We start from the raw sequence: 12,200 nt of genomic DNA, 5'->3' as shown, positions 1-12,200 counted from the left end.
CACTTTTCAGTATTCTTTTTAAAAAGTAGAGACCATAGCACATGAACAGCACTGATGTTCAAACTCCATAATAAAGATACAGATACCTCTTACCTTCTTTTACTCACTGGCTCTCTCTACCACGATAGAGGGCAATATAGAAGAGTGGTAGACATTGACAGAGGAAGGACTTCTGAATTGCATTTTCTTTTTTCTTCTTTCTTTCCTCAAGAGGGACAAGTTATTGTGGTGATACGTTCTGTTGAATGAAGATATCCTTAGCTATATGGATTGTTCCTCTCTCTCCTAGTGAGGTCAAAACATTAAAAAGCTTATTTGTGATCAAGGCTGTAAGTTTTCATTGGTGATGACTGCAGAGCATGTCTGTTGATTCAGCACACCCTTACCAAATGGCTGGCACCTTCATGAACTGCTGGTTCTAGGAAATGGAGAGGTCGTATCTGGTCTATGTTACTGCATTTGTTAAGCTTGGCAGTCATGTCACATGAGGGCCCTAGTGCATGCAACACAAACAATCTGAATCCAGCTTCGTTGATGCCAAGCTAACAACATAATTTTGTAAGTATCATTATGCAGGACTGATCTAATGCATCGTAAGAGTCCTTCTTCAAGAGAAATCAAGCCCTGATTTGGAAGAAGATTCTACCACAATGGTAGAAGTGCCTTGCTACCTGTTTTGACCGTCTGTTAAGTCACTGAGAAAGCCATTGGTAAATAGTAAAGATATGCTTGTATGTGCTTCTCCTGTCTGGTGTAAGTGGTTGTAGCAGGTGAATAGCCTAGAATTGATTCCCACCATGTCCCTTACAGCTTCTGTGAACTTTCTGTATTACTAAATGAATGGCCTACTTCTCTGATCTAAAATTAGTGTCTGTAGCTCTATTGTTTAAAGTGTTTCCAAGTACATCCACTTTTGCACCCCTGCTGCTTGCTTTCATTACTCAAGAAAGATGATTGTTTCTCCCTTTAGCAAAGAACTTACTGGCTTTAAAATTATTTTCCTGTACATTGATCCAGAGGGAGAATGCCAACAGTTTTTTTAGGGTTTAGGAGCATAAGTTTCCCTGACTTTTCAAATTATATTCATATACTTAAGAGTCCCACCATGCACATGACAGATCAGCATTTAATCTTTGTGGTTCTTATTTGTTAAGATGTATTTCACCATGGTATGTGGGAAGACCCAGGAGAGACACACACATTCTTGCAAAAAAATTATTTGTCTCTCTAAGGAAGCCTGTGTGAGACACTGCTTTCAGCAACATCAAAATGTAATTGCACATACCAGACTTCTTCATTCATGCTGCCAAAGGAATAATAGGATTATCCTGCTTTGTTTTGCTTTTTCACCCTGGTATTAAATGAACTGAAACTTGATGTGTGAGTCTCTGAAAAATAAGGTCAGCTGAAAAAGAGTTCATTGTCATTTTATTCTTATTCTTCTTAGGTTTTCACAGACAAGTTCAGGTTTATCCAGATAACCATGGCAGAAGGTGGATTTGATCCTTGTGAATGCATTTGCTCGCATGAACATGCAATGAGAAGACTGATTAACCTGGTAAGGATAATGTGAGAATATTTGGAAGGGTGGCTATTCAGGCATTGCTTCAGCTCTTGCAGATTTGCAGTTACTGATGCTTTTGATTCTGAGTATTCAGTTGCGTGGACAGTTAGGATCTGTCTATCTGACTTTCTGATGAGCTTTTGAATACTTAGTACAAATGATAGCTTTCTGTTTCTTTCTCAGGGATGCATTTTGAAAGCATTGATAGTGTTTCTTTTCAAATGTTTCTTTGTGACCCTTTTTCAGCCTGCCTAAAACTAAAGAAACTACCCTGCTGTTCTGGTTCTGTGTAAAAAGGGGTTCAGGGCAGGACCCACATGGAACAGAACTATGTACTCACCTCCCCTCTCCTCAGAGAGAGAGAGAGACTTTGAAAAAAAAAAACTATTGGGAGTTAAATGAAAAAAAAATGAAGTATATTGTTTAACAAGAAACAGAAAACGAAAAAGGGAGGTAAGAAAAAAATATATACAAAGATTAGGGGAAATACAAAAATAAACAAAATATACAAAACCCTCAGAAATAGTTGCAAGGTCCCACGGAGCAAAGCACACCTCGACCTCGGAGCTGCAGGGCAGGAGTGCAGTTAGCACCCACTTCCTACCTCTTATCAGAGTGTGTGTGGGAAGGGGAGGGAATACAATGGTTTCACCCCCACCCGGGGTCCTCCCAGTTGCTGGAAGGTCACACCCCCATTCCAAGCCTCAAACCACAACACCTGCAAACTCTTTGAGTTCAAGCTGATAACACACATATGCAGATCCACTCACTCATGGGCAGATAACAATGTCTACATTTGTAAAACTAACCTTAAAAAAATTCTGAAGTTGAGAATCCAGTGATTTTTGAATTTCGGCTTCTCTCTCTTGCTATGTCATTGATATGGTTGAGCAACTGCAAGCAAGGTATTTTACGTTGCTGTAAGTGTGACCTGTAAAATAGCAATGATTCTTTGCTTCTGTATGGAACTTAGTTCACTGTCCATTGAAGAAAAAGCTACAAAGTACTAAATTTTTTCTACTTAAAAGTATATATTTTTTAAAATAGGACTAAATTTTGAACTGTTACAACATTAATTTGGTTAAACTGGTTTTTTAAGATCATATTGCACATCACCTTCATTTGATGTACTTCCCTTTGTTGACTTTAATAAATTTATTTTTATCACATTTTCTTTCTTAGAGCCTAAATTAGTGTCCTTTTAAGTTACTAAGTACATGAGCACCTCAAGGCAGTGTGTGTGAAGAGCATGAGCATCTTCCCTAGGATCAGGCCCTTTTTCAAAAGGTTTCTCATCAGTATTTTAGAAGGTTATCAGGAAAGTGTGGCATCCACTAGCCTATGATAAGAGTAGGGGTAATGTGTAAGTCCCCAAAGAATGTATGTCTGGGAATGAGGAAGCATTTGTATGCTTGCCCTTAAAATAAAATCACTTCCACATCCATACATCCACAGAACAACAAACTTGCTTTAAAGCAGCACTTTGCAAGAAGTATGTATAGCTCATTCTTGCATATGTATGGGTTGCACTCGTGTAGCCCTGCTTCACCCTGAACATAAAATCCTGAGTGGCCACACTTCATTGGCCTTGGAGTGCTTTATTACAGTACCTTATCTGGAGTGTCAGGGAAAGAACCTACAGCTAGGCAGATGCTGTACCTGTGTGTGCTCTTGAGGAGCTTGGCTGAGCCCACTTTCTAGAATTACTCTCCTCAGAGTAAGCAGGGTTCACCATGCGTGTCCATAATGCAGCACTGCAAAACCTTTGCCATTGTGTTGTCACATTGCATCCCTGGGAGGGTGCACTCAGAATGCCTCCTCAAAAACACACAGGCCACACTGGGAGCCAAAATACCCTAGACTAGGCTGTCTTAGTGGGAGGGCTATGTTGGTGGCTGCAGCAGAAGGAAAAACCATCCCTGGCAAGAGGAAATGACAAGTGCTTGTAGTCTCCCAGACCACGAGATCCTTGGGCTAATAATCAAAGCTGGAGTTAACAAATAGCCCAGATCCATGTAGTGTCTTCTGCACCAAAGTCCAAAATGACACCAGGAAAATAGAGCATGTCTGCATAGCCAATTCCATCTGCTGTATGGGCCTGATACCTTTCCCTTTGGTAGTTACCAAGCGTAGTGCAGCCAGTGCTCTCTTGATACACAAAATTCAGTAGAGATTGACTCATTTATTGAACAAGCAACAGGCTTGTTTGAAGGATGGAGGTGCAAGAAGTGAAAAGGATCTGTGCCCATTTGTTGGTGTTACCAGAGTTGTTCAGGGTGGAATGGATTCAGGAGGTTATCTAGGCCAACCTCCTGCTCTAAGCAGGATCAATAGTGAATTCAGACTGGGTTATTCAGGGTTTTTATTCCAGCTAAGTCTTGTAAACCTTCAAGGATAGCAATTCCACAGCCTCTTGGGGCAGCCTGCTCCAATGTTTGACAGTTCTTGTGGTAAAGAATTTTTGTATCTGCTCTTTTAGTTGAATTGTACCCTCTGCCTTACAGCACTGTGAAGAGCCCGTCTCTATCCTCTCAATAACCTCCTTGTAATACTGGGGAGCTGCTGTTAGATCCACCCAAAGCCATCTCTTCTTTGTGCTGAACAAGCTCAGCTCCCTCAGCCTCTCCTTACAGGCCAAGTGCTCCAGCCCCTGGTGACCCCCTGCCGAATTCACTTCTTTCTGTAGATCTGTCTTGCGGGGGGGAGCTTGGGACTGGGTGCAGTGTTCCAGATATGGGTTTAAAGTGCTGAATATAGCAGTGTAATTGCACCCTTCAGTCTACTTCACTATTTAAAGGTCAATGCTGTTGGCACAAGGGTGTAGAAAATTGAGGCTTCTGTGGAGAACAGTTGCATCTTCTGTGGAGCCTTTACATCAAGGCCCAGCTATCCTAGCTCATGCTTCCCAGTCAGAGGCACAGTTTCAAGATCAGGAACACTTGAATACGTGTTCTTTCCTAAGAAGGATTTTCTTCTTGTCCTTAACGTGGCATTTTTGCCATATCCCACAGTTCTGTTGATTCTAGGCCTGGAGGCTTCTCGACATATGCTAAAGTGGTGACAAAGGAAGCCCCAAGACAAAGCTTCAGGAAGCTGAGAGGGAGAAAGGAGGATGCATGTTGTCTGCCCTTTCCTTAGAGGCTTGTCAGGTGCAAATCTGAACCACTATGGTTCAGACTTTTACCCCTCATTCAGCGTTTGTTATCTTTTCCTTTTTTCCTAGAAGATAATCACAGGTAATGGCACCAGTCACCCAGTTCTGTTTATTTTGCAGCTAGAAGATTCTAGATATGAATGATATAGGTGAGTCAGAAGAAGTGCCACAAAGGTCTGTGAGATTTTGTTCCCAGGCTGCTCCGTGAAGTGTAAGGTAGGCACAGGTGGATCATCTGGGAGCACAGCAGTTCCCGCATCGTGAACAGAAACCGAGCACATCATAGATGCACACTCTTGGGCAGTCACCAAGTCCCGTCTAACAGTGTTCCTCTGGAGTTGCAGGGAGTTTATTGCTCAGTGTCCAACTTTCAAAAAAGATCATACCAATTAGCACTTGAAACTGTGAGAAGTAAAGGAAAATGCCAGATTTCATCTACCCTAAAAAGCAAACCAGATGCTTCTAAATATTTATAAGAGCAAATCACTAGCTGGGATAATTCAGCAGAATCTAGAAAGAAAGTGTCTCAAAAGTCTCAGTCAGCAGCCAGACTATCCTCAAGTAACCTGTTGCATGATTTTAGCAGGAGACTTGCTAAACCTTCATTATTGCTTCTGTAACTTTTATGCTTCAGTAAGAGCTTGCTTTCTAAGCTGCTGTTCTGTCACTCAGTCTTACACAACATAAGCAAACAGGAATTTTACTCTTTGTTTTAAAAGGAACCCTTGGACGTACATAGGTTCTCAAAGTTGCTGAACCCTACATGTCTCAGTGGAGACTGGGTGCCCACTACCTCTAAAAGTTGGATCATCAAAACCTTCACTCCAAATCTTTTTGATACAAGAAAGCTAGGCAGGCTGTGGTTCAGCCTGTAAGACTGCACAATGTGCTGTATACCCAGAATAGCCTGGGTAAGCCTGTACAGTCTTAAGCATTGTTCCTTTTTAACCTAGGTTGATACAAAGCACACCAGAGCACAACTGAGTGGTGTTATAGCTGGGAATACTTGACAGGACTTTGGAACCAATGGCATAACAAGGTGCTCTCCAGACACTGTAAATCCAGAAGTTCAGAGTTAAATTTCACAGAAAACATTGTCATTATAAGAGATGTACTTTTAGGATTCTTCAGTCTAGTAATGACATTGTGCAAAAAAACAATGATTGATGTAGACTAGTCATAACTTGCTTAAAGTTATTTAAACTGTAGGAGTTAAACAAATCAGTCTGTAAAAATTACTTTATACTTTACAGAACAAAACTGATAAGAATTAAGGCTCCTGCTAATGAAAGCATGATGTATTCAGTTATTTCTGTTAACATGTAGAGTTAAAAATACATATTAAAATACACAGGATTTCTGTTAGAGTTAGCAGTATGGGAAATTTGAATGATACTGCTATGCCAAGGTCAGGAGGTCAAAAAGTCCGACTCTAAAATCTGAAGTTCTTATTTTAATTCCCAACATGTGAATTTTCATTTCTGACTTTATTCATGTATTTACTGTGAAATTCTAAGAAAATGTATTTGGCATTCAAAGTACATTTTGTGGATGAATACACTATTTTTTAAATATGGCTTGTAGTTTAAATCTCTATATGAAATGCACACTACAGCTCATCTTGTTGTTACAATTAATGCTTATACAATGAAAAAAGAAGCTGTCATTTGAACTCTTCTTCCTGTCTGCTATTAGCAACACCATAGAAAACTACAGACAAGAAGGTTGCTTGTTTTTAAAAAGCCTAACTTTTATTAAGCTACACGACTGGCTTATTTCTTCTGTCTTTTCTTTTTGCTTGACTAAGCAAGACTTCAGTTTATTGGATTTTTTTCTTCATAATTCATAATACCATGAAGATTTTCTAGACAGTGGGCTGTATATCTCTAATGCATATGATATTTTTAAAAGATTTTTTGCTGCTTGTTAGATAAACTGGGAGGAGATGTTCATACCTACAGTTCTTAGGACTTACATATACATACTTAAGTGGCACTGAATTCTTATATGCTCAATATTCTATCATTTTCCTGAAGTGGATTTTTCAGAGTTCTCCTTGGTGTCCAAATACAAAAATTTTGTGCATGGTAAACTTCTGTAGTATAGCCATTGTAAATAATAAGCAAATATTATGATTTCAAAATATTACTAGGAAACAATGGAAACCTAAAGTCTTTGGCTGTGACTTCATAAATATAATTTCTAGTGTGTAATACCCATGGCAACATCTATTATGATCTGGTGTTGTGCCACAATTTGCTTGTTGTATGTTGGGCTCACTATTTACTCTATGCATATAGCAGATAATTGGGAACTTCCATGAGGGGAAGTGAGCATAAAAGAAAAATACCACAAGACTTTCCATCCTCTCTGGATACACAAGAGTTGTAAAAGACAATGACAGGTCTGTTAGCTTGTGTGACTGTTCAGTCTCCTCCATCTGCAAAACTTATTTTGACAAGAAGAGCCAAAGTTCAAGAGTGAAGAACAAAAAATCTCATCAAACACTTTAAGGGGGCAGGGACAATGACACTGTCAGACAAGGGATCAGTTCTTCAGAAGAGTCACAGTGAAGGACATTCTGTGATAGCCAGTGAAAGTGGTTCCTGTCTTAGTTGTGGAAAAGAATAACATTTTTATTTCCCTTTTTTTCTCTTCTTTTGTAAACTAAATATCTGCTTGCACTCTGTTACTCCTCCGGACTTTGATGCCCTCTGAGCAAGCGTGCAGCTGATCCATGGTAGTATCTTAGCCCAAGGCTCAGTTCAAGTCTGAAAACTAGAATGAGAACAGAGTGTATGTGGTGGCAGGGAATAATCACACATAGAGCATCTTCCATGAAGTCTGAGACCTGCGTATGACTACTTAGAGTGGCCTGAAATGTCAAAGCAAGCCAGTAACACACAACTTTATATGTTGTAAATGTCCTTTTTTTTTCCCCCTTCTGATACAGTATTAATTGCTTTACAGAAACTGTGACTTCAGAATTCTCACGTTAGTTTCTGCAAAAATAAGCAATATATTCTTTAACTCAATTAATTTCTAATTTTGTAATACAAAAGGACCCATTTTGATGAACTGCCAGCAGTTCTACTGTAGAGATTTGATGGTCTTACAAACTTCTGTGGGAATTACAACTTTGTGTTTTGTTCTTCTGTAGCTAATTGCAAAGTAATGGTCCATGTCTAGTAATGTTGCTATATCAGAAGACTTGAATGTCTCAAAAACTCTGGGGAATACAAAGCAAATAATTCTTTATTTTAACCTTTCTTGTATTTTGAGGTGACACTAGATTTTTATATCAAAAGTTGCAAATTCTCGAACTATTTCAACACAATGGGTTCAAGCACTCGTTTGTCAACTAAGTTTCTGCATTGTTCTCCTGGCCAGGTCATTTTAGAGTCCTGCTGTTATAAACTGGCATAGTCTGAAATAGTATCCAGCATAGCCATGAATCTTGGCTGGCGGAAACTTTGTGCAAACAGCACAGAATAAACAGAGATGACTAAAATAGTTCTATGTTGTGTGCTGCAAATGGTTGAAAACCTCTCAAGATATCAGCACAGCCAAGCCCGACTTAAAAAGTCCCTCAGGCAACCAGCAAAAGTGAGTTACCTCACTGGTGTGGCCTTCTACTGAAAGCACAACAGAACTACAGTGAATACATCTGTGATAATTTAAAATGACTTTCTAAATACGGAGGTTGCTCTGGAGACTTCTTAACACATGATCCATAGCATTTGCTTTTTAATTACATAGGTGTTTTTTTAATAGCATTTGCTACTGCTTCTAGTTTATAGCTCTTCTTAGCCAACCACTCCAAGAGCAGGAAATTGCATTTTGCTCTCACTTGTCCCTTTATTTCCAGACTTGTGCCTTCAGTTGCCCATTTCTTGGTGTTGAAGGTAATTCCAAAAGGACCTTTCCCAACAGCTGAACCATAGGTTGCTCATTAGGACAAAGAAGTTACCATCCTTCAGAGATGCAGGGGAAAAGACTTGATGCATCTCTTAAGGCACTGGACCAAAAAGATAAAGCACAAGGTTGGAGTGGCAGGGTGTGAGCCTGTTCCTGAGTGCTTTTGCTCCACTGACTTCCATTTCCTCGCCTTCATTGGGAACTCTAGGTGCTCATGTCACACTGGCTAAGGTCCTGAAACTGTATCACAGAATTCATGCACTAATGGTCTTTAACCTAGAAACTAGTTCTAGATCAAGCAGTATAAATAGAGACTATTTTCTAGACAGGTAAGTAAATGATAAAAAAAAAAAAAGCCATGAAAAATGGTGTCCACTTGCATCTATGTCTCATGGAGAACTTTTTTTCCTATAAGGGGTTAGGTATCAGATCTTAACTGAAAGTTAAAGGTGCCTGTCATTCTTTGCATTTCCCATTCCTGAGGTTTGTAGTATACTGGAAGCTGCTGCTTCTTAACCAGCATGTATAAAATAAATATATGTATAAATCTCTGTATATAAAAAATCTCAGTCACACCTCGTGACTGTTTCAAAGCATGCATAGTGTGACAGTATTGCAAGCGGTGTAGAAAATTATGCACTGAAATTTCTGTCAGCATGATATTCCAGAAGCAATTAATGGCTGTAATCTGTGTTATGAATGACTAGACTGTGCCTGATGATGAGAGCTGTGTTGTAGCCATCTCTGAGGAAAAAGGAGAAAATTTTGCTTTTTCTCTCAGGCCACGCATGGATATAATCCACACTTAGAGCAATATGTACTTATCTGTTGGAACTCCTAGTTCTAAGCTTTTTCTTCAAGGCTGTCTACGTGGGAGTACCCTTTTCATTTGCTAATATACATGATTTTGTAGAAGATACGCAACTGTTTTGTCAAAAACCCCACAACAATTCCGGTTTTGTATTTTAGATGCAAGTTTGCTAACACCCTCTTGGGAGATCTGTGTATGCAGTTGTATGTCATTCATGAATGTTTTCAGATGCTTCTGTAGCAATACTGTGTAATATTCGACCTCATCCCTTTGTTGTCTACTATTTCACATAATCAGAAGTGCTGTGAGCTCCTTGTAATGATCCTGATGGGTCTTCTTTTCCCTGCCTCTCCCTGTTGTGTTAATCCATTCTGCTGTGTATTCACTAAAAGTGTGATGCCAGCAATATCCCAGGTCCTCAAGTCCAGCAAAATTATAAAATGAAGTACCAATAAAAGGCATGCAGTTGTAGGAAAGCGTGGGAAAGGAGGATCTATATGACAGTGAAGTGAAACAGCCATCCCAAGAGAAATGAGAAAACAAAAGGGAGAATGTGTTGTTGTCTAAATCAGAGCTCTTGTTTGCAAGTTGTCCCTCTGACCTGTTTATCTGCTCCTTCTTTCTTCCTCCATAAAATTTCATGTCTTCCAGTATGAAAGTTAATGTTCTCCCTCTGTCATAACGGGCTGATGTTTCTGGGTCTTAACAGTTAGTTTGTAATCTAGCAATATTATCCTGAAAGGTCCCAACCATCCTTCTCATTTACTGTGGGAGAGAAAATTACTTGTCACCTCACAGGACCAAACTCTGTATTTTCATTGCAGACTGTTATTCTGTCCTTTTATGAATAATAATTTATTTTACTTGAATTCTGCATATGCTCATAGAAAATGTAGGAGTAGGGAAGGCAGTGTGTGCTTTTTCCTTGCTTGTTCCTGTAAGAGATGCTAATGTAGTTTTAGAGACAATTTAGTTCTATCAGTGTGCCCTTCTTTCCCCCTTATTTCTCTCTTATTTCCCTTGGCCAGCTTACAGCAAAATAATGCATGTAGGTGTCTTTTGCATCTTTAAATCCAAACTCTATGGATAATGCTGCAATTCACTCTGCAGCCTAACCTGGCTTGTATTCAAGACTGGCATACCCTACCACGGCAATTTATTTATCATGTTGTTTACTAAGCTGTAAATATACTTCAGACAGAACAGATGTGGCTGCCAACAAAGCTTAAACAGTGATTTCATGAGAAGCATGAGAACACAATCAGGAGTATGCCATGGTGTTGTCATCTTTGGCATCATTGGAGAGAAAAAGCAGAGCTTACAACTGGTCTAAATTGCAAAGACGTATTTTCACAAGGGATAATATTTTGCCCTTGTTATCACATAGAATTTTCTATCAACGGTCTTTATGATTCCATTGGAAATTTACTTTTATTCATGGGATGAATGATGATATCAAGTTAGTTATTTGTCCTTGCTTTCCTGCTTATCTATCCTTTTCTTTTCATTACCACTGTTATCATTTTCTGCTCTCTTATCTTTGTACCCAACTTATCTGTTTCTTTCACACATCTCTCTGGGCTTTCTTCCATCACGATTTTTTGTACTTGGGTCTTTTCCTGACCTGACTCATGAACCTGCTATTTTTTCATTCATGTCTTTTCTAAGGCCATATTTCTGCTCCGTACTGTCTCAAAAATTACTCTAAAAGACAATTATTTTAATTATCCCTATGTGAATAATTTACTTTCATCTCATCTGCCATTCACAGTAGACTTCATTGGTTATTGCACTGTGTTCCTGACACTAGTCCTGTTGTTCCTGTTTTGTTACCTCTTTCTTACACCATTCCTGGGCTTGGAAAGTGCCTTTGGACGGGGATTATGCCATTATTTCTTCTGAAAAATGACAAACAGTTGAGCTGTCTGATCATTGATACCTTCCTGATATTTGTATACTTTGTCTTTTTTTTCATTTTTAACTCTTAAATAACATACCTAACTCTTAAGAAGAAAAAGTGTCTGTACTAGATAGGAACTCTATCTTTTTTTTTTCCAGGGAAGATGCTATTAACTTCAATTAAAAATTTCTCTGAGCAGATATTGCAGGACCAGCCCCAGGGTTTGTGGGACTGTTGACCTCTGGGGTAGCAAATTCTGAAAACTCATCTGAAAAGTTTCAGAGAGCTCCTCTGAAGAGGAAGCAAGGGAATTGGCAGAAGAATGAGTTACTGTGAAGGCAGGCAGAAGTCTGAATTTCCTTCTCCACAGTAGCTATCTGTGATGAGTGGTAAATGCAAAGTAGCTTAACTTCTTTCGTAGGAAGACTGAAATGACCTGGTGGCTGAGGTCACTATTGGAAAAACAAGTTCTCTGTTTAGCCAGTGAAGCAGTTTCACTGGGCCTACTCTTTCACTTGAGCTTCAGTAATTTTGTGGAGCAGTTCACATGAAAACTGTGCAGATGCCTATTGGAACATGGCACCTGTTGTGAGAGTGGCAGCAGGACACGGTCAGGTTTCAGGTGTGCTTGATGGGTACATGCTGTTGATCCACAAGGTGGCATGTTAAAACTGTACTTTATATATATAAAGTGTCAAAGGAGCAGGATCTAAACACTGTTGTGTTAGTGTCAACTGGAGTTAAAAGCTGTGTCTTTTGAAGAAGAAAAAAAAATGAAAGAGCTATTTCTAGTTGGAACTGGGAGGTATTTGAAATGTGCTCTTTTTGCAATGAAAAATTTGAGAATTATGGG

The 12,200-nt window shown here is 39.3% G+C and overlaps 1 protein-coding gene across 1 annotated transcript in view; it reads left to right on the top strand.

The window, feature by feature from the left end:
• Positions 1 to 1,452: 1,452 nt before the first annotated feature.
• Positions 1,453 to 12,200, top strand: part of SMIM14 (small integral membrane protein 14) — a 23,735-nt gene continuing 12,987 nt past the window's right edge. The window contains 1 exon segment of the mRNA XM_008938870.1: positions 1,453 to 1,558. Coding sequence (XP_008937118.1) covers positions 1,484 to 1,558 — 75 coding nt within the window. The 5' untranslated portion in view covers positions 1,453 to 1,483.

The sequence above is a fragment of the Merops nubicus genome, unplaced genomic scaffold, assembly GCF_000691845.1.
Source record: "Merops nubicus isolate BGI_N331 unplaced genomic scaffold, ASM69184v1 scaffold27164, whole genome shotgun sequence".
Lineage (NCBI taxonomy): Eukaryota > Metazoa > Chordata > Aves > Coraciiformes > Meropidae > Merops > Merops nubicus.
Note: the sequence above shows the minus strand (reverse complement) of the source record. Positions and strands in the feature narration are given on the sequence as shown.